A 24,243-nucleotide genomic window follows, 5' to 3' on the forward strand; every position below is an offset into this window, starting at 1 on the left:
GAGAGTGTGGATAGGTCATTACACTGATGTGTGTGTAGTCAGCGGTCCATCAGAACGCTAAACACATACACTTCTCACCTTAACATACAGCAGCACGGTGTGTAAATAGAAAGAAGGTAAGGGGGTCGAAGATAGAGAGATTCAATAATAAACTGAAAGCACAGGAGAGATGCAGACAACCTCAGTTAGTGTAGATGGCGTATTTAATTTCACGCTAATAAAAAGGTTGTAAGGGATACATGTATGGTACTATATACTGGACTGGTTGTCTTAAATCCAATGCCACATCTGGTTTTTCACATCCTACAGTTTTTTGTGTGAAAATGTTTTGGAAAGCCATTTTCAATGCTTTCAATCATTTGAGCCAGGAGTTTTCAAAAAAAAATATTGTAAACAAAAAAAACCCCAAACGTTTAACTACTGTACATTTCCACTTACTAAATTGAATGTTGTCTGGACATTTTAGTGAGGGTATCCATCATAAGAGGATCAATATATATTCGGGGCTCCTTTGGAAACCCCTGTACTAAACAATCGGCACAGTTACACAGCATTACATCCCATTACAAACACTGTATGTCTATCCATCAACTGTTACCATTTGTATAAAATTAAATACAGCATCTGCCTGGATTAAGGTCCAAAGCGGCATGTTAAACACAATGAAAGTCAGAGGCTGTGTGTCAACCGTGTTTTCTCTGTGCTTGCCGCCTGCAGGTGACATGCCACACACACACTCAGAGGGCGTTTATGTAAATCAAACACCACCATTCGGAGGGCTGTCACCCATCATAATGTCACACACACACACACACACACAGAGAGAGAACACCGCTGTCTTAAATCTAGTGAGCTCCTGCTTCTCATCCCTCCAACCTGGGAGAAAAACTATTCAGTCCAGTGCGGACAGTGACAGACGAGTGCCCAGAATGAGAGTTTAGATGGCAGACAACGCGCTGTGACTACCAATTGCGTGCCTGTGTGTGTGTGTGTGTGTGTGTGTGTGTAGACCTTCATTTTATATCGCAAGGACAGATGACGGAGCATTCAGGTTCTGTCCGCAGAGCTTATTATCGCTCACACTCACACATAATCGGAGTAAATGCGTGGTTTGCAGGAAAATGGAGATGTCCAGTGGGTGAATGAGAATCATTCATGGCACAGCTGATGTGTGCAGAGAGGAATAAAGATTGAGGGGTGGGAACAGATGGAGACGAACAGCTGGAGGGGGTCTGTGGGGAGCATGGCCGTGCGTGTGTTAGCGCGTACAGTAAACATGTTTATTTGCATACGCTGATGTCTGGAGGTGTGAAACTGTACCTTCTGTTTTTGGGGACTTTTTCCCCTTTTTATTGATAGAGACAGTAGAGCGGAGACAGGAAAGCTGTTAATAAAAGGGACCTTGGCTCAAAGACGCAGGCTAAATTCAAACCGTGTCCCCCCATATGAGCACCAAGGATAAGAAATGTTTCTTGAGCAACAAATCAGCACATTAGAATGATTTCTGAAGGAAAATGTGATCCTGAAGACTGGAGTAATGATGCTGAAAATTCAGCTTTTCCATCACACAAATAAATTTATATTTAAAATATAAAACAGTTATTTTAAATGGTAATATTTCACTATATCACTATATATCTCTTTTTACCGTATATTTGATCAAATACATGCAGCCTTAGTGAGCATAAAAGGTTTCTTTCAAAAACCCAAACTTTTTAACAGCAGTGTGTATTGCATAATAACTTATGCTTCTCAATTAATAATTTTGCTTCCCAAGTAAATTATTCTTATTTTAAGGAAGTTTCTTACTGAAATCCAAGATAAAAATACAGTATGCAAAGTGCAGCATGTCGAAAAACTGGATGTCAGATTTCCCAATGCTCAGTATTCATGAAACAGTAGGTGAACAATCCCCAGATGACTTATTGCATCTGCTGAGATTCTGAAGTGTGCTACCAGTGGACACTTTGCTATCCCATGAGGCCGCAGGAGATGAGAAACCATCAGATTCAAAAAGTATAACAAAAATAGTAGAGAACTCGGGCTGTTTGTTTTAAGTGTAAAGGATAGTTCTGTATTTCTTTCTTTTGAACACAAAAGAAGATATTTTGTAGAATGTTGGTGACCAAACAGGTTACCCTTAACTGTCATTGTATAGACAAAAAAAACAACAACATGGAACAACATGATAGTGAGTAAATGATGAAAGAAATTTGTACTTGTTATATTATACTTGTTTAACACCTAGGTAAATTATTCTCATGTCAAAGACAATGGTGGATGTATTTATATTTAAACATACTTTGGCACATCCTTTAACATAATGTAAATATGTGATTACGTACAAAGATGTATCTGGAGCACATGCCCTTCAGAATACACTATCTGTGACAAACATTTCAATAGTGTCTAGTGTGTGATCATTTCGACTAGGGATGCACCAAAATGGAAATTCTGGGCCGAAACCGAAACTTTAGGATGCACTTGGCCATGAAGCGAAACCAAAAGTAAATAACAAATGAATAATCATTTAATTAATCAACCTTATTTTATAATCATCACTCAAGTAGCTAAAAGTTAGTAGTACAAATATTTAAATTGCACACAAGGCAGTTTTAGTAACAGAATTGTTTCTACTACAGTTTTTTTTGTGAAATATAAATGACAATAAGCTGTAAATGTGTTTTCTTTATAGATTTATTCAAGCATAAATTTAATAAAACAATTTGAGTAAAATGGCAAAGCAACAAAAAAACAGCGGTCTTAAGAGGAGCTCAAATGATACCATAAACGTCACACACACACACAGGAAAAAGAGCAGTTTTCACAAAACTCTGTTCCCTTTTAGCACACACACACTCACAATTATAAGCTAATGAGGCCTGAGAGAAAGAATGAGGGCCATGTGCAGCTTGAAATGAGGCACAAATCATCATCCATTTGCCTCTTTGTACAAACACGTGCAACACACACAGATTGAGAAGAGTGACACATGACCAGAGCGAAGGGACTTCCATCCTACAGGCTAAATTATTCATCTGCTACTTACAACTGAGAGAGAGAGAGAGAGAGAGAGAGAGAGAGAGAGAGAGAGAGAGAGAGAGAGAGAGAGAGAGAGAGAGAGAGAGAGAGAGAGAGAGAGAGAGAGAGAGAGAGAGAGAGAGAGAGAGAGAGAAAGAGAAAGAGAAAGAGAAAGAGAAAGAGAAAAAGAGAAAGAGAAGAGAGAGAGAGAGAGAGAGAGAGAGAGAGAGAGAGAGAGAGAGAGAGAGAGAGAGAGAGAGAGAGACAAGAAACAACAACAATATGCTTTTTGCAAGGACTAAAAGAGAAGCGTTTCACCCAAATAAATCATAGGCTTCTCATTTTTCGATTAGGAGTGACACAGTTTGTGCATCACTACAGTTATTCCTCGTTTTGCTGGACATGTCGAGTCTTCGCCTGCATGTATTCTGGGCTTGAAGCAGCTGTCGATCATCAACTCATGTCACTTAAAATGTCACTGGCCAGGGGTGACCAATCAGATGAGACGAGATAAGGAGACGAAAGATTGCTGTTTGTTTGTGTTCAGAAATCCTTAAGATTAGAGACAACAAAAACCATCCACACTTGACAGACCACACTGAATGCTTCAACAAACACACACATATACACACAGAGCTCAGAGGTAAGCTGAAGACTAATCTGGAAGCACTTTGCTGTCCTTGTGGGGACAAAATGTCAGAAAATATCCCCAGAAAAGCTTTTCAATTTCATGTGTAATACTTCTATTTCATTTAATTATTATTGACGTTTAAAATAATTTAACAAAATGAACTATATCAAGAAGTGAGCTCACAAAACACATTTGTTCTGAGTTCAAATCACATTCAAAGTAGCTATTTTGCATCTAGAAGTCATAACTTCAACGCAAAGAACTTCCTTTTTTCAGAGGTCATATTGCAAACAGAAGTGATATGTAGAAGATTGCATGACTAGCCTTTGAACATAATACAGATTGAATCCAATAATTAAACTTCTGGTTTCTCTTTACTTCTGCTGCCTTGGACACACACAAACACACTTGTCTCCATCTGTGTGTGGTGTGTAATAGGATTCCTGCATTTTCCAGGAGGGAACCCGTTCGGTAAGTCGCTTCTGGGTAAAGTAAAGAGATAGCACAATCTCCAGCCATAACTAAGAGACCGCAGCCAATCACATTATACTAGGCTTCAATCGTGTACAATACAAGCTCACAGCAGGCTCGCATTTACCTAAACAATCCTCAGAAGAGCTGATCTAGGAGGCAGAATGACTTTTGTTTACTCTTACTCTCTTGTACTTACTTTTTTTGTGTTCGGTTTTGTGAATGTAATAAGTAAAAAAAAAAAAAAAAAATTTTTTTAAAAATCAACACATGATGAGGTTCACACTTGGCATGTTTGGTTTGATTAAAACTAACTTTGGTGCGATTGCTCTGTTAGAACGGTTCATTTGAATAAGTGTGAACGCTGCCATCTGAACCCTTGTGCGCACCAAACAAGTTTCAAGGTTCGAATGAAATATGAACGCAACATGGACCAAAGACATGTAAATGAACCAAAACCAGGACATGACGTCACAAGATGCGACCCTTAAAAGGACAGAATGCTCAAGCATACCTGTTTTTTCTTGTGATAGTCACGATACCCATCACAGTTCAGTAGGCATCAGAACAACATCTCCTCGGAGCAGATCTTCGTTTGTGTGTGTGACAGAGAAATTCCTGCTGCTGTTTGACTCCTTTACACATTTTATAAAATCTGCATAAGTTTTCAGGTGGTCAAAATACCATCATATGTAGGTTACGCACATACAACGAGTGTATTTAGCCCAGCACACAGCATTGTTTTGGATGTGTGGCAAGTTCCATCTCGAAATAGACGTCATAAAAGCAGACCAATCAGGTTGTGAACGTATCCCGATGCCTTTAGGTTCGGTGTTCAAAATGCCAATGTGAACGCTAAGCGGACCAGAACCTTTTTTTGGTCCGGACGAAAGGAACCAAAAAACCAAACCTATAAATGGCAAGACAACATCTTTTTTTTTCAGATGTCCTTGGGGCAGCACATAGTGACATTTACTGTATAGTCATTTTGCAATAGTGTGTTTTAAATTAGGCTATATTTTTAGTAAATCAAAAACATACAGCTCAACCAGTGTAGCCCCTTTCAAGAATAAATTACTCTTATTATTCTGCCTTTTCAATGAATCATCCAAAAGTCTGGCAGCCTTTCTAATTCTTTTATGAGAGTTTGTAATCAAAAGTATTCATGAGTTTATAGTTTTGTAATAGTTTTATAAAAATGTCAATTTGAAAAGGTCGTTACATTAGCGAAAAGAGATTTTCTGTCAAACCCAAGTAAAATAGTCAAATCTAAACAGAACTGCAACTCAAATCAAACAGAGGGCTTGTAAATTTGAATCAAGCTGAAATTTTAGACTTTAATCTGGATTTTTGTAACTATTTGAACATATACAGTATATGATACCGTGTCTTAACCAGGCAGTATGCGATAAATTCCATCAACAATAAATGTATAGTTCATACTAAACGTGAACTGCAATCCCAGCCAATCAAAATGTACATCAAATGCACAACCCCAAAGAAATTAAAACCAATCAACTGACAAACTGTCATGTTGTTCATCAGCTTTTCTTGCATGTTGTTTGTTAACAAGTAGTCCTTCAAGTATTATATAATGTTATGTTTGCAAATGCTATAAATTCAAGTATTATAAAGTGTTAGCCAGGATTGTTTAGAGTACCGAGCACGAATCACAGAACCCCTCAGAAGCATTCACAGCACGCTTTCTGAACGTACATTCATTACAGTGTCTGTAAACACACCGAGAGTCAGTAAACACTCGGCTCAAAGGAGCTAAATGGCCAGTGTTAGCAAAGCACACACACAAAACAGCCCATCTGAGGAGGGTAGTTGGGGTGAGCCTTGCATGTGGACAGACAGCAGCACATTTACAACGCTAAGACACATTCCACTGAACACATTAACCAAGCATTTCACTACTTGGGTGTAGCAGTGTTGGAACGAGGTTTAGATGACATCAATTTATGGTGAATAAAGAGCTCATAAATGGTAATTAGCTCACAATGACATTGCTAGGTAATATTTGGAGTCCACTTAGTGTTTTTACTTAATGGAATTTCGGCCTCATGAATACAAATTATGACTTGGTTCTAAGGTGTCAATGCGATGTGCAGTGTTCTTTTTGCTCAATTCGCTAAATCTGATCATTTAATTGATACCTTCGATCTTTTCTTTTTTGGTGGTTTATATACATATTTGCAACTGAAGAAAGTGTCAATGTTTCTTGAAGAATAATAATTAACATTGCTCTGGTATGATGATTGGTGTACAGATATATTTTGATTTACACATCTCATCTGACTGTCTCTGTTCTCTGTTTATAAGCGTTCAGACTTTTCGTCCGCTCGAGAAATATTGTAGGTCCGTAGGCAAAGACTTGCATGCGGACGGGTGAATCGCTAATATTTGATGTAAAGGGTGGAATAATATTTATGTGATCATTTGTGGGAATCAAAAGGCACGGGTAAACTGCCAGAACTATTTCGACTCAATTCGGTACTCACCGATAGGAAGTTGCTTTCAAACAGTCCCGTGCTTATTCGTGTCCATGCTCTGCAGTCTAAAAGAACGTCAAAGGTTTCTAATTACAACGCGATTTGCAGCGTTTGTGCTCTGCAACTGAAGTGATTGACGGCTTCAGCGCTCTTTGCTCGCTTTCAGTAGCCTATATAATCTATTCGCAGTTTGAATAAAAGTTTTATCTTTCATCCTGCTAAGAGGATCAATGGTCATGTTGCTGCAGAGTTTCAGGAGAGACAAGGCGGATTAGTGAATCCGCTAAAATATCCCCTATATTAAATGACAGTAAAGGTTCATATTTGGCTATATGTTCTTTCAACATCTAAACATCTGTATAGCCTATGGTGTGATTTATGCACACTTGTTAAATCACCTGGTATGGTCAGATTGTTCACATGATGTAGGCAAAAGTTGTGTTTCATTTACACGATGGTTGCACATTCACATGTTTTGTTATTGTAATTATTACCATGTGTGTCTATTTTTCTTAAATGCATAAACTCAGAATACATAACGTTGGTTTGGATTGCATGTGTTACGTGAGAAAATAAATAATTTTTGTCTACTTGATGTAGTAGATTTAATGCAGGTGCGGTTCGGGTCACAGCCACACGGGACAAGCAGATATTGGCTGAAAGTTGGTAAATATTCTGCTGAGGTGCGTGTGTGGTAAACTATAAAGCTCATTTGGTTTAAACCATTATCATCATTACAGATAAATATTGCTAATTCAAAGCAAAAGAATCCAGAAACAGAAATATACATATCATGAATCTGTGCTGCTTTTCTGTAAAGACTCATTGCCGCAGAGAGACGGATGGAGACACACACACACACACACACACAACATGGCGGATGAGGTCGGGTTTAACATCTACTCCATCACGATGACCAACAGAAATGAGTCCGTGTTTCAGAAATGTTGATAATGTTTCTCTTGATAATATTGGCACAGAGAGACTTGTCTTGTGGAAAATTAAACGTGAATCCTCTGCCTTTATCAGCTTGTGTCATGTCAAAGTCGAACAATAAAAGAAGAAATCAATCAAGAGATCACTCACTACCTGCATCTGCTAACAGCACACACAGCACCTAACACCCCCCCATTAATTAAACTAGCTCCCTATAATTACACTGATCTTCAAAGAGAGAGAGAGAGAGAGAGAGAGAGAGAGAGAGAGAGAGAGAGAGAGAGAGAGAGAGAGAGAGAGAGAGAGAGAGAGAGAGAGAGAGAGAGAGAGAGAGAGAGAGAGAGAGAGAGAGAGAGGGGGAGAGAGGAGACAGGGGGATAAACCAGAAGAAAATAGAAGGAATGAACACGGGGCTGATTAAATGAATACACGCATCCGTGTTGTTGACTTCTGGGAGAATGTAACAGAAGTACAATATATATTAAGCAGATCACCAAAGAGCTAAATATGACATGAACGAGAGGGGCTGAAGGAAACACACACACAAGCAGCAATAAGCTGTTAAATGAGCTGGCTGCCGGCATCTCCTTTTAAAGGATGTCAAGGAGATTAGGCTGAGGCGGCAGAGATTTGCCACCACTTTTGATTAGGAACGGATCATCCTGGATTTTCTTCACATCACACGTACACACTCGCACATCAGAGACGCGGCTAATTACAAACGCACACAGGCGCACACAAATGCCCTCACACGCTCCAGCAGCGATGTCTAACTAATTACCTGCTGGAAATGACGGGATCTGCAGGTGAGAGGAGAGACGAGATGAGAAAGAGACCGTTAGAACTTTAACACCTGAGAGAGCAGAGGTGACCGTTATCTGTTTAACACCAAGAAGAGATTAAACGAGAAAGAGTTGAGAAAAAGACCTGAGAAAGGAGAAGAGAAGGTATGGAGACAAGAGACCCAAAGAGATGAGAATTAGACAAGGCGATTATCACTTTTAACACCTGGGACAGACGAGACAAGGAAAATATCAGAAGTAATGAGACAGATGAGATGAGAAAGAGATTTTCAAAAGAAGAGACGAGACGGGATGAGACTTATCACTTGGACACATGGAAGATAAGTTAAGGAGACGAGAGGAGATAAGAAAAGAAGAAATGAAAACAAAGACGAGTATCACTTAAACACTTGAGAGAAGAGATGAGACGAAAAGAGTGAGAGAAGTAGTGAGACGAAAGAGAAGACACTACATGAGTTGAGACAACAAGAGACGCAAAAAGGATGAGAAAGAGACCAGATGGCTACTAAAAATCTGTACAAATTTTGGATTGAAATGTGAGGTGCCTAAAGACTCCGACCCCAAAAGGAGAGGTTTATGATGACACCTGGAAGAGGAGAGGGAAGACGAAGGTTATCACTTCCACATCTGCTTCTCTTCAATCACAGCAACATTCCAGAACAGACCGGTGAAGCAACTCAGCTTATCTATCAATGATCAGCCAAAGAAAATCCGGACACGAGGAGTCCTGAAACACGGGTCGTAAACCCATCACTTTGTTATTTCCAGGGATAAGGAGGGGTGGAACGGGAGGAGGGGGGAAAAGAATGAGAGCGAGCAGAGAAATGCAACAGCTGTTTCCCATCACATCTGCACAGAGACACAGCCATCAGCTCACAGACACTGCCCTGCGGAGGAGAGAGACAGACACAGGGTGGTGTGTGTGTGTGCGTGTATGGTCACGGTGGGGGTGGGGGTGAGTGGTAGATGAAATATGGATGGGGGGGGGGGGTGAAGTAAGAGTTGAGCTCTGTTGCTGAAGTAACCTGCTCTGCATTCCCCTTGAGTGAGTCTTTCACTCCCTCAGACAGCTTAAGTTCCTCTCGCTCGTGCTCTTGCTCCCTTTTTCTGACACTCAGAACAAGAAGGGCCTGTGTGAGTTCAAAGATGAAGGAACCCAAAGGAAAGTGTGGAAGTGTGTGTGTGTGCAAATGTCCTCATCAGACCCTGCTTCACCGTGAAGGCATGGCAGTCGCAGCAGCAAGGAGAAATAGGACACATCCATCTAAAGCCGAGTGCCGAAGGAACGCCACCTCGCACCAGCAGCAGGGCTGTTTTTACATTCATTTAGAAAAAATTGAACTTACATTTGTACATGAAGCAAATACAATGAAAACTTTGGACTGTGGACTAACACAAATTGCAGCCACGTGGTGTTGCTTGCGTTTCAATGAGTCATATAGATAAGGAAAATCTACTTTGCGAAAACTTACTAACACACAAACATTTTACAGGGTGTGAGTTCATCTGCCGGATTGGGGGGGGTACACTGTTTCCATGGCAACAGATGAATTAACTACCCCCCCACACACACATCACCCCTCGGAGTTTGCGTCTCCGGTAACCGCTGGGGATGGAGACACACACGGTTAGTGGTAGGTTTATCTCATCCCAGGTTATCATGGAGAGCAAATGGCTGAAAGATAATAATGAATCAAACTGAGAGGAAATGAATCAGACTGGAGGTCTCATGTTGAAAAAAACACACTAGAACACACAAACACACACACACACCTGCCTCTGAATCTCCCTCTCATCGGCTTTCAAAGCGATTTGTTGACTGATAATGGCCGCTAAAATATACAAACGCTACATTGTTTGCTTTGCTTTCAGTCTGTCTTGATTGATCTCTCAACCGTAGAGTACTGAACCAAAATATTTGCTTGCTAGTTCAAAGAGCCATTCTTTACAACATCTCTGGATTTATTCACATGCATGTTTACTTACCAATGTAAACAGGACTAAATTAAAGCTAATTAGTTTTACTACAGTCTAACTTTAACCCAAAATCTAACAATAACAGAAAACGTTTTGCATTTACTTTATTCATGAACCTCTGGTGACATTTCTCCAGCATTTTGTTTCCCAAACGCACATGCATGCATGCACGCACGCATACACACACACACACACACACACACACACACACACACTTCCACCAGCTTCTGTGCACTTTTAACCCTGTCTTATTCTATTATAGTGCACCAGGTGTAAGGTTGTGCTCACACTGTCTCTCTTCTTTCCATCTGTTCTCATCATCCATCTCTTTCAGCAGTCCAACTTTCCATGCTCTAATTAATTTATTCATGCATATATACATACATGCAATGAATTCTGGGAGAATAACCGCTATAAGCAAGATTAGCATTAACAATTTTTTTGTGCTAATTTTTAAAAAGTCAAAAAATGTATTGTACTTTGTTAAATCACAGCTAGAGCCTGACCGATTTATGGGCCGATATGAGCCTGTCGCAGATATATCGGTATCGGCGTATATGACGCAGATATACTACCGGTATGAAATTATTATTTTTACAGAACATATAACGAAGATAAAATGCTTCTGTAACTACGTAGTTTGTCCAGCAGAGATAATTACAAATATGCTTCAAAAGTCGACATGAAATGGAAATTGTCAACCCATTTAGCTTCCATAATATGATGTTTTTCAGAGTGAAATGGGATATTTAATGAGACATAAGGAGAGTTTGATTTTATCATACCAGATAACATACCAGCACTGATGAATTATTCACAATAAGACCAGGAGAGTGCATTAAGACAAAAATAAGATTCATCTCAACATCACATTGACTTTAAATAACACCTACATTCTTCGACTGCTAGCTAGAAACTATTTCAACTCTGTTAAGTACAGCCAGGGACCATCCATGCACAAAGGTTTTCACTTTTGCAGTTTGAGTTCCCATCAAAGCGAAGGACTGAACGAGGGGATCTTAGAGAAAAGCAGAATGCTAAAGAAGGGAGATTCGTTTCATCTGCTCTTTTCGACTCATCAGAAATGACATCAAATAAAATCTCTCAAACAAGGTGAGGAAAGAATAACCACGCAGCTCAATAAGGTTGTTTGAACAAATCCATTTCAATTGCTTGAAATCCATCAGAAAATGTGTTTGCATAGCCTCTGTGTGAGAGCTTCTTGTTTGTCAGCCACACTTCCACCGAATGTTAAAATATCAATCTTTCTCTCTCGCTCCCTGACACCTCCATCAACCATCCCTTCATTCACCCACCCATCTATTCATCCCCCTCTCCCTCAGCATCTAAATAAATAAACATTGAGAAGGGAACGAGGGAGACCAGGAGAGAAAAACTAGGACACTACAACCTGGGACCCATAGACCCCCCCCCCCCACACACACACGGAAAGACTGAGAGAGACAAGGAGGAGTGGTATACCGGCACACATTTAGGTAAAGGAAGGAAGGAAGGAAGACGTGAGGGAAAGAGGAAGAGGAGTGTATATAGGTTCAGGAAAGAGTGATAACAGCAGGGGAGAGATGAACTCGGCAGTGCATGTTGGACATTGCCACTATAAGATTATTAGCATTCCTGTAGCTCAAACTGTAGAGCATAATGTCATGGGTTCGATTCCCGGGGAATGCATGAACTGATAATATGTATTATTGGATAAAAGCATCTGCCAAATGTATATGTAACTGTCAATGTTATTAATAATCCAAATCAGATAAATAGACTTCCATGTGGAGAGACAGAGGGATGAAGACAAGCCTGAATAAAGATTTCTGCCCTTTTAAGCTGCATCTGCCTAATCAAAATGCTCCAGTGCTAATCACTTAGAGTCGATTTTACATCCCTTGCTAGCTGGTCTGCCTGAGGCTTTTTTCCTGTTCTTTTCTTTTTCGTTCTCTCACAGGCCTGTGTTGCCCTGAGGGCTCGGTTATGGCACAGAAGAAGAATAGCTCACAAACTGAAAACAAATTTACACTTATATCATGTTAGTCTACTCATACATATGATATACAAGCAGATGTTAAGCTTGCGTGCACATACAAAGCTGCATGAAAATACTCAACCATACACACAGAGATCAGGAAATTTCATGTGAAAATAAGAACTATGCCTTTCTAACTCCGAAGGGTGCAGGTCATCTCATATGTACGAGTTTGGCACACCCTATAGACACAGCACACAATTCATGGATCAGTTTTTTTTCAATGCAATATTTGATTGATAACAATTAGCCAACTAAATAAATAAATACATATTTTGTTTAAATTAAAAAATTTAAAAAATAAATGCAGCCTTAGTGAGCATTAGTGACCTCTTAAAAAAAAAAAGACCATGCCCAAACTTTTTAAATGGTATAGTGTATATATAAATGTATTACAAATAGACATCCTGTTAACACGTGTTACAATGTTTTATTGAAATGACTGTATAGCATGTACCCTTCACTAATTGAGGGATTGAGCTGCTCAGTTTAATTTAGATTGACCCCAAGTAGCGTTATTTTCCCGCAGTGCCCTTCGAAGGCACAAAAATTCACCCACTGCGTCAGCACTTTTATTCCCCATCATGCTTTGCTTCTCAGGGAGCACATAGGGCCATAAAAAGGAGAGCCAGGGTGAAAACTATCCATTCACCCCTCATAAAGAGCGTGAGGAACATTTTCTCCTCTCTTCATTCTTCTGTCCTCTAGAGAGCAGAGGAAGAGAAGGGTGGATCCTCCGACGCTGCCATATCACTTACCTGTATATAAATGGACATGGCTGAGAGAACAATGAGGGGCTTTCTTTAGTCTCCCCCCTCACCCACCACACACACACGCACACACTTGTTTGAAATGCAGTGTGATTCTAGAAGAGGTAGGGAACAAACACAATGGCCCCTCTGTTCCTCCATGGTCACCATTTCATGTTCCATTTACTCATCACTGATGAACTGAGCTGTGACTGACAGGTACTATATGTTAATGAATACTTATTTATAATTTAGAGGAATTCAATACAAACAATACAATAATGCATTATAATGCGTCTACCATCTTTATCAACTGAACTGTACTGGTGCGTAATGTGGCATCAGCTAGCAGTGGTGATTCATTCTAGTGACTCAAATCTTTTGAATCTGTTCACATATACCTTTAATCATTTAGGAGATGCTTTTATCCAAAGCGACTTAAATATGAGGAACACTATTAGCCAAACAGATTCGTTCAGATTCATTCACTTATTCGTTCAGTGTTTTACATCATTAGGTGGAGGAAGTCTGTGTCTTTTTGTCTTTTATGAGCGAGTCACTCAACAGATTTCTCCAAAAACAGAGTAACAATTGCAGTTTATTAAAAGTGTTGTAGAAATGTGACTTAGCCTATTTTTTACAGATTACAAAGCAGATTTATTTTTTCCTCCATTGTGATGACAACCGAGACTCAAAACACATTCTTCCAACCACTCCACAAAGAAAAAAACAGACCGAAACACCTTTACTGAATGTACATTGCTGTGTGACGCATCAAACAATAGCTTAAAGTAAATCTAGCAAATGCGACACCTACACAGAATCTATTGTCACAGGTGTCAGTGAATTCTCTCACTGATTCTTGCAAGTATTTTGACCTTTAACTGAATCACCAAATGGTGTTCTCTGCCATCTCCGCATGTGTTTTTCTCTTTCAACAATGGAAAATGAGCTGTTTCGCTGATTTAACCTTCATGAACCACATAATGTGACAAGAAAGGAAAGAGACAAGAGAAGAGAAAGACTACTGGGAGAAGGAAAGAGAGGTCAGACCCAATTTTAAGAGAAATGGTGTGATTGAAAGCAAAAACATGGACCTTCTTTTAGAGGAGAAAGGAAAGGGCCTACATCCAAATACAAGAGAGAAATAAGACTGGTTGCATTTGAAAGAATGATTTTACATGAAAGGTAAATCAGGAACGAGAATCATGCCTGGGTTCTCCCGTCATAATAATAACTGCAAACAAAGCACAGAAACACATTGCTCTGAAGAAATTCTTGAAGAAATAACAACTGTCCTGGTTTTACAAAGCAAACTGGATTAAACAACATCTAGTCAAAGTCTAAAACAAACAAAAAGAAATAGCAGAAAAACAACAAAGCTGAGGAAGAGAAATGAGAAAGAAAGAAAAGACATGACTAGAGAAATAATGAGTCAGAGAGAGAGAGAGAGGGAAGGACGCTGGAGAGTGACAGACTGAACATCCCAGCAGTCAGATAGACCCGTTAAGTGGACTGAATCCTCAAGATGGTAGAAGTGAGAAACCAGGGATAAAGAAGAAGAGAGAGACTGGTGGGAGGATGGACTGCGCTCGTTTGTTAAATGGCTGACAGGAGCAAAAGAATGAGACTAAGGCCCCATCCACAATACTGCGTTTTAGTTTAGAAACGGAGAATTAAAACGAATACGATCTCCGTCCACACCAGCGTTTTAGCTGCGTATTAGAACTGATCTCCGTCCACATTAAAACGACTGAAAGCGCAGATCACGTCACCATTCACCTACACTGGGCACGCACGTGCCGGTGAAAAAAGGAAACGCATTGACTATTCCTCAGATTTCGCTGAGGTTGATAAGTGCCGATCTGGACATTCAAAAGTTTTGCACCATTCTTCAGGAACTACAACTTCATTGATAAAATTCTCCCACCATGCGCTGGTTCTTCCCGGCTTAACTCAAAACCGACGCTCCATATACGGGCGATACCGCCGCTGCACACGTGAACTGTCACAGATCGCTGGAATAATAGCTTGCCTCCGGCGCATGTAGGCAGTTATAGCATTGTGAAATGCAGAATTTACTTGCAGTTAACGTAACTGGTAGTCCAGGCTGTTGTTGTGCGTTTTCTTCTATTGTATGACATCCAATTAGAGAGCCGAGCGTGAGCCTCTGCGTCATCGTTTCTAAAGTCCTCCGCTTTGACCCGTCTACACTAAAACGCCCTCCGGAGATTCAAAATGCAAAACAGGGTCGGCAGCGTTTCTAAAGTTCTTCGTTTTTGCCGTTTTAGTGTGGACGGGAGGTGCAAACATAGCAAAAGGTCTGCGTTTCTAAACTAAAACGTAGTAGTGTGGATGGGGCCTAAAAAAACATTACAGAGGGAAGTCTGGAGAAACACAATGAGGATCAGAGGTCAGAAGAAAACAAGAAGACAACAAAGAAGATTGTTCGGCAAACATACCTAACAAAATGTTAGTTGTATGTTAAAATGAGACTTAAAGGGAAGGTTCAACCAAAACTGATCATTCTGTCTTGTTATTAACCTTTCTACGGACTATTTAAATTCATCCTCCATTACGCCATTTATATCATTTGTAAACTCTTGCATTACCAAGGCAACAACTAACACATTTGTATTACATTCCAAACTTTTTTTATCTCGGCCCCACAGTGGTAAATGAAAGCATATCTGTCCCAGCTGGGCCAGATCGGCATGGAATGGAATGGTTAAGCAACAAAAACAGTTTAGACAACAGTGAAAAAGTGTCTAGTTTTGGATGTTCCTTTATTATTCCAAACTTTCAAAGTCACCTAGACAAGCTCCAGTTCTCCTTGGGAGAACAATCTCGGGAGAAATTAATTTGGGTGATTCACACATTTTTAGTTATTTTACAGTATTTTCTTTTCAAATATGCTGACCTTATAAAATACTACATAGAACATACACTAGTATTCACCAAATGTACCCAACAGAACTCACAGGAGACGGGCAAAATTATCTTAAAGGTCACTGCTGTTTTTCTCTGACAGCTCGCTACATTGGGCATGCTAATGACATTAGCGTTCTCTGAGGAGCGCTGTGCGGCTCGCGCTTACAGGAGTAAGATAATTCAGCTTGCTGTGACTGTGCTGTGGTTACTGTATCTGGTCCGGAATGAGGCTGCACAAAAAAAACGAGGCCATTTCTGGTTGGCTAGGATCCAGTCCGGCTTCCATCACGTCGTGGACTGGCACGACATTCTGCGGACCAGGTGCAAGCCGCTCAGGAAGAGGAGGAGAGGAAAAGACAGTGAAAGACAAGGGCAAACTGGCGCTAACGTCATTGCTAACTACAACTGAGTGCAGGGATAAAGAGTGTGAAAAGGATGTGAAAGTGAAAAGAGGGTGGTGGGGATGTAAGAGAAAGCATAGAGTAAATAAAAAAACGAGATGATAAGTCATCACATCAGACGCCCTATATCGAAACGAGGGAATATATTTCACAGCGTTGTCAGTCCGACAGGGCAGAGGCTTAACGTCTTTAATAAGCCGTGTCGACTCACAAGGGCACCGCTGGCCTTGCTGATCGATACAGGATCAATAGAGCAAAGCCTCGCTTCCTTGTCTGCCTCTGGCTAGCCCACTCCAGATGGACACGCAAAGTCAGTGAGAAAAAGGACAGAGGAAGGACAATCTTTTAAACAGTATCAATCACTTCATAAAAAGTGAGAGAGAGAAACCAAGGCTAATAAGAGGAAAATTGTCTGCTGGATGATTTGTAAATGATGACCGGGCTATCGAAGGTGAGATGGTTCGTCACAGACAGCAGTTTTAATTTTCGCTCCCGTGGAGCATAACGTGGAGCATAATGATACAATTAATGACTAAAAGCCTGTTCACACAAAGGACGATAACTATAACGATTAAGTTTTAAAAATGGTTCTAAGTGTATGAGAATAGGGTCCACTTTACAGCTATAACAATAACGACACAGAGGAACGATATTGTTGGAATCACTCTTAAGGCTGGGACACACAAAGCGTTTTTGAGTGTCGGTCAGCTTCGTTTTTTTGGTGTGTTCCGCACCGCTGGCTCTAGTCGGACGCCGTTTTTGGGCCGATTCAGCAGGTTGAATTGACGCTGGGCCGTCGGTGAGAGAGAGAACTCTGATTGGCTGTTCAGCTTAGCGAACGAGCCAGTGTACAAAAATAAAAGCGAAAGTGATGTAAGCAAGTAAAGATGGCACAGACAGAAGGTTATAAATATATATCTTACCCAAGCATTCGAAAGCATGATTATTTCTAACATGAGGCGAAAACACAATCCGCTTTGGTCGCTACTTCTTTGACGTCGACTTGGTGTGTCCCAGGCTTTAGAGCGATTTTTTCCAGCTGATGTACAATAAAAACACTGAACGATAAAAAGTTTAATTAAATTCAGTGTTTAAAGCAGTAGAAGCAGTTTCCTCTTAAAATAAGCAGAACGTTATTGTACATAGGTGTGGATGCTAATAATTATTATGGTTATAGTTATTTTTATGGTTATCGTTCTTGGTGTGAGCTGGCATGCGTGTATGCATCTAAAATGACAATAAAACTGAGCATGATATTGCAGGACTGAGATTCTTTTAACACTCTCCGTTGTGGGATTCAAGTCTCGCTTATGTAGCTATTCGGAGGCACCGCTACCCAGCCAGAACACGCTCTTTCACGCAACCTCATCTCTCCACACTCTGCTGTGCCCAGTGAGCGAGAGAGCTCGCAGCGAGGAGTCCTGAAACCACCGGCATGCTAAATTTATGAGACAGCACGAGTGTGCTTTTAAAGAATCCTCAGGAATCAGAACCACTTTCATCCCCCTCGTCCCTCCCTCTGTGAACCTCTTAGGACAAACACACGCTCTTTCCACTAAAAGAAAGGAAACCTTTCAGTTACTTCATCATCTGATGACTTGGGGCGGGGGGAGGTGTCTTTATGATATTGATATTAATATTAACAATTTCATCCCACCCCACATTTTTCAGTTGGCACATCCCTCTGGTATATTGCAATTTGAATGTCCATTTTATGCACATATACACAAATATTTTCTGTTGATGCAAGAAATTATACATCGCAGTCTGATTAAAATCAATGATTCAAACTATACATTAAATGAACAAAGCTATTGTATGTTTTTAGTATACTTTAAATATAGCCTAGCGCACAAGCCATTTGCATAAGCCCACCACTTTAAAGGGTGAGCACTGACTTGGATGGGTTAAATGCAGAGGACAAATTTCGAGTATGGGTTACCTGGCCTTCATTTGTCACTTTCATTCATTCAGAATAGAGCAACTATGACATTCTACTAAATATGTACTTTTATATGTTATGGAAAATGAAAGTTACTGTGGAACATAAGAGTTAAATGATGAAAAACCTCTGAATATGGAAGTGAATATGGAGCCAACAAACCAGAAAGCTACAGCATCCCAAAAACCTTCAGGGTTGCAATGTTAATCATAAAACGAACTGGATGGCATTCTGTCTAGAGGGGCTGAATGCTCATCATGTCCTATTCCTTTTTATGCCATTTGGCTTCACGTTTAAAGAGGCAGATCTGTGGTCATTTTCGCTATGAGTAGACATGACCTAGTACAGCAACCTGGCAACTCTCAAAATTCCTATATCAACCCGGCAACCAGCGCAACTGGCTACTGGCCCCTGGAGGGTCAATGATCTCCCAGCATGCAATAGGACAAGGGGGTAAACTCAGCCAGCATGGGGTGTGATAACATTATGTTTTTGTGTGTGTCTCGCTGAATCATGTTTTATCTGCATTTTACATGCATAAAAACAGGAACAGCTCCACCACAAGATCATCAGGCATTTTTCGAAGTATATGGTAAACCACAGCAGGAGCAGAACCCTGCTTTCTCCTCCGTGCCACTTGTTTCAGTTCTCACCATCTTGTCAAAGCCACAATGGTCGGTTGGCTTTCCATCACCAGGCGAAAGACTAAAATATGAGGACCAATTAACTGGACATATCAACTCCATGAATCTCTAATACCATAAAAGCATTCTGAGATCTGACATCTGCTGAACCAGTGAGAGCGGAGCGAGAGAAAGAAAGTGACAAGAATAGAGCGAGGCAGTCAGAAAAGAAATGCTTGTCCTCTAAGTGCTTCGAGGACAAGGCGAGAATCATTTTAGCTCCGTTTTTGAGCGAAGAAAAAGCTATACTGAAAATAACCCTGACTACAAAAGTTACTTATATTATATTTCGCCCGTCACAAAGTCAGAATACGTTGTGTTCCATGGATATCGTACGAAGCTTGGCGGGAAAATCTCCAGTGTATGTATTAGTGCAGGTTGATGTTAATTACAAGGTCAGTCATTGATTTCGGCAGACTTCATTCCCAGAGCTGCATGTCAAACACAGATTTGGGACAAGTGTTAAAAGCTTTGGTTCCCCAATCCACAAATCCCCCAACACTCATCCAGCCTCATCTCTACAAGCAACCAGTATGAGAGATCCACAATCACTGATGGCTCCCTTCACCCACACACACAGCTACAGGTTCCCAAAACCCCGTCATATACACTCATAAAGGTTCTTTATCAGCAATTATAGTATCCACGAAGAACCCATAACATCCATTAGAATGGCAATCCAGCATCGTTAATCGTTAAAAGATCGATCTCGATTTACACACCCGTGATCTTATTTCTAAATTACAACAATTCGACTATGTCTATTACATTTACTGTAATAGTAATAATGACAAGTACAATCACAGCGAAAATTCGGATCTTCATTGGTGCTGCTGTTGACCCAGTTAAAGCAGTTGTCATGTATGAAACAGCTTCACAAAAAGTATTTTCAACCACACAGTATCATTATTTCTGTGCTACAAACATTCAAAGTCTCACAGAAGTAATGCGATAAAAGTTTAGAATTCGGACACTGATGTCTACAGTAGCAATCAAAATAGAGTAAATCACTTTTTGAAAGTAATGGCCCTTAAAATAATTATTGCATCAAGTTCATTGTTACACCAGTAGGTGTAATTTAAAATGATTTAAATTTGTATTTGTCATTGAATAATTAATTCAAGATATTCATTCAAAAAAATCTGATGAACCAAGTGAAGTATTTATGAGTGAGTCATTGAATCATTCATTCAAGCAGTTGCAGTTTTTAAAAATAACTAATTATAATAAAATGTTTTTAAATAGATATTAGCAATTGACGTTTTGTCAGGACCTCTAGTAAATGACATGTTATTTATAGTTGTCTATTCAGAATCATGAGAGAATCTATTTTTCACCATTTCAAACAAAGAAACAGGGATTCTCAATTTATCCAGAATTGTGCAGCTCTAACATCCACGGAATCTTTCCACTGCACAAAAGGTTCTTTATAGTGAAAACTATTTCTTTAGATTATTAAAATGTTTTGTAAATATAATTTAAAAAATGGTTCTTTTAAGAATTGTTCACTAAAAGGTTATTTAAAGAACCCAAAAAAATCCCACAGTGAAAGTCCCCTTTTGAAACCTTTATTTTAAAGAGTGCACCAAGATAACCCTTTTAAGTTTTTGCAGGAATGCAGGATTTTTAAAATCAATGTTCTTTCCACAGTCTTTCAGTTCTGTCTACTGGTACACCTCCTCCCACGTTCTTTCACCAGCTCAGACACTAATAAACAGCGTGGCCTTGAGGTCAGCGTGAGGTGGGGCGGGGGGAGATTTGAATACACCAATGACAATCATCCCTCAAACAAAAGCAAGCGGATAAGGACGGCAAGGGACGCAAAAAGAGAGGAAGGGAGGGAAAGAAATGGGAGAAGATAAGAGAATGGCAGCTGAAAAACCTTCAGAGTCGGTTCAACTTTTGTTTGCATGCTCCTCAGTTTCTGGAAACGGCAAACAATGGAGACCGGCTCGCCTGTTTACTCAATACTTCTTCACTGTTTAACCCACTTGAGCTTGCGCTTTTCCAATCGTCGTGTGCGCTTGTTAGTGTGCGTCTGTAACTGCTGTACTCACACAGTTTAGAATAAGGTCATCTTGGCCTCCGCCTCCATCATCGTAGGAGCCTAACATTTTCCCCATCACCCTCCTCCTCCTCTCACTCAAACAAACACACACACACACACACAGACCACTTGATGCATTCAGCCAGAGACGCTGCTACAGTAGCCCCCCTAAACCTGGATTTCAATGAAAACACAGTGTCTCCATGGCAACGGGTTCAAGGCTCAAGCATTTTTTGACCCGTGTTCACTAGGAGGGTATTATAACACAATCAGTAGCTGCTATTGTGCAGATCTCTGCTGCTCCCAGTAGCCTACATTTCGGTCTGGAACTAGAAAGATGAACTGGCTCAAGTTTTATACTCATAAAACTAGTTAAACCTACTTCCTGTTCGTATAGCTATTCATTTAAAAAGCAATAATGAGGTTATTAAAATAAGGCTTATATATTGGTGTGCATGATGTTGGTCTGATTGTTTTTAAAAGACACGCAATGAAAATGAGTCTGCGGGGGCCACGGAGTCGAGCTCACAAAACAATGCTTTGACCCTTTAAATATTTTGCAACCGCTATAAGGCAAAAGCTCCCAGGACACTGAACTAAATGGATGTGAAGAGAAAGGGGAAAAAGTAAACGCAGGGCCTGTTTATACTGTTCGCTTAAGCGAGGCAATCATGACCCCTCTTCTTCCGCTGCTCTGTTCATAAATAAAACAAATCCTTTGTTTCGTTATTCTAGTTTTCCTCCTGAAGTGCAGCCGATGTACTGTGAAATGGGCCCAGGCAGAGGAGGTCCAGACCATGAATAAGTTAAAGGAGTAAATTGCTTTTTTCCCCTTATTTAGTTATGACAGTACGAAAGTACTGCATCCTGTGATGTCATAAACCTTTACCACATCATATCCTCTTAATACATAATGTATTTTCCTATAATTACAAATTTGCCATATAAGACCGTTCATACCTTTTATTAAGATCTAACTAACAAGTTCTACTTAAGATCTTTTACACTGTGTGTATAGTCGGTTAGACACTCACACCAGCCCAGCTCACTCGCTGTCAGGTGTTATGCACCTGCGGACCATGACATGGCAACTGAATAATTAAACTGCAAAGACACTGAGGAGCAGCTGAACATACGATCAAAAGGAACTGAAGTGCGCGACATATGACGAAACAAAAGACGGCATACTGGCAATATACCGGTAAATTGATTGATCGTCGGTCAAATAAATTAACTGATTAAAAATTCAACAACATGACGTTTTGAAAGTGATTTTTAAAGCTTTTATAGCTTTCAGTGATAACAAGACTAAAATTACACTGAGTTGAAACCCACATTTTTATATGAATAATAATAAATAAATAAATCAATACAACGTCCGAAACACCCTGTTGCATGGATTTATTTACGTGTCCTTTCAGTTTGAAATAATATGATATGATGTGAAGGGAAGGGAGAAAAGACTCAAAGGACGTGAGGATAAGGGAGAAATGTGGTACGAGGGAGAGAGAGCACTGAAGGACGACTGGATAATGTTCATAGTTTCGCAAACAAACACACCTGTCAACACGTATGAGGAAAAAAAACACTTCCCAAGGCCACACCTAGAGAAACATGGCGCTTATCGAAACCAAACTCATACAATCTCCAGGGGAAAGAAACAAGATGAATTACCAAACTGGAAAGTTATTTTCCCTCATACTATATAACACTGGCCTAGTTAATAATTTTATTTTAAGAAGAATATAGTCATGAATGTAGTCAGAGTTCAGTGAGAGATGTGCGCGCGCACGATTAAAATAGCCTACTGAAGGATAGGCTATTTATATTATGGCTCACGACTATCGCTTTGATTGAGTCTATCTATTTGAATGAAAGTGATAGAGAACAGTGTGATTTATAACCGGTAACAATTTGTGATTCCTTATACTATTTATTTAAAGATCATATAATATGTCTTACCTTGAATAATTAGGAGAAGGAGTGCGATTAACAGTCCTGACATGTTCATCGGAGGGAAGGGTGAACAGTCCACCTATACAAAAATTGTCGGTTGTCCGGTTGTTGAACTCGGTACAGAATCGAGACGGTCAGGTGGAGATAGAAACTGTTAAGGTGGTTTCTCTAACGTTAGTTTCTTTCAATGGGCGAGCAGAGAAACTTAATGTTAATGTGCGTCGCTGAAGTCTGTTCAGCAGTCCCTCTTGAGTTGGTTTACAATCTAGCGTCCGAAATCCCTTTTAAATCGTATAAAAAGCTTCTGTCCTCCGAACTGCGGTGTCCGATGGCCAGGTAGGAAGCGTCCTACAGGTGAATAAATATCCAGTGAGTGAGTTGAAGGTTTCTCGGACTCAGACGGCGGAGTCTCAAACCTGTCGCCCTGGGATCGGACTCTGTTGAAACTCTATCAGGAGCGCGAAGCTCATTGGACACCGTCGTGTGATGTCATGCCGTACGTCACGCTGAATTTAAACCAGTCACCTAAAATCCAGTGTGGAGGCTCGGTACTTTCCAGAAACTAGAAGGTTTTGACCATTATACTCCTTTCAGTTTCAGGCAACTAAACTATAAATCGATCCAATCATGACAGGAATTGTCCTACATTCAGTTAACACTTCTCATGGTTCGTATAAAGTGCTGTATTCACTAAATACCAGAGCCATACACTGTATTAGCCTACACACCCACTTCGTCATAATGACGAAACTCCCTGAGTATTTCCTTTGCCTTTTTTGGATGCTGGAGAATATATTCTGGAAAACAACATCTAAGTCTAACAATTCTAAGTCTTGTTGCTGGTTTTCCCGAACTTTCCTGTTGTTTTTTTTTTTTTGTAGGCGATCCGTTCTTGCTGGAAATGTGCTTTCTCTTCGTTCCTAAAGCTTAATTGACAATGTAAGAGCATATATGAACTCAGGATAATACGTTTCGTGTAGTTATAAAACGATACAATGGAACAAGTTTTAAATATTTTGTGTAAATGTAGTTGCGAGTTGTGGGTGAACTAGTAAAGTGGCTCTAGCGCGCCCCTTGGTGGTAACACTACAGACACTACAGCCAATCATATCATCGTTGAAATTGCAATGCATCGGAGTTTTTCATATCTGCATCTCCGAAA

General features: G+C 40.1%; 2 protein-coding genes across 3 annotated transcripts in view; one reads left to right on the forward strand and one right to left on the reverse strand.

The window, feature by feature from the left end:
* The window catches only part of LOC143720550 (nectin-2), a 68,354-nt gene extending 44,466 nt beyond the window's left edge, over positions 1-23,888 (reverse strand). Inside the window, exon 1 of one of the 2 annotated variants that reach the window (XM_077210096.1) lies at positions 23,088-23,888. In XM_077210096.1, coding sequence (XP_077066211.1) covers positions 23,088-23,136 — 49 coding nt within the window. In that variant the 5' untranslated portion in view covers positions 23,137-23,888. The remainder of the gene's footprint in view (positions 1-23,087) is intronic. The other variant, XM_077210086.1, reaches the window with a different exon arrangement.
* Positions 1-24,243, forward strand: part of g6fl (g6f-like) — a 56,596-nt gene that overhangs the window by 14,189 nt on the left and 18,164 nt on the right. The gene's annotated exons all lie outside the window — the stretch shown is intronic.

The sequence above is a fragment of the Siphateles boraxobius genome, unplaced genomic scaffold (assembly GCF_051911475.1).
Source record: "Siphateles boraxobius isolate OS27281-9 unplaced genomic scaffold, OSU_SipBor_1 12, whole genome shotgun sequence".
Taxonomy (NCBI): domain Eukaryota; kingdom Metazoa; phylum Chordata; class Actinopteri; order Cypriniformes; family Leuciscidae; genus Siphateles; species Siphateles boraxobius.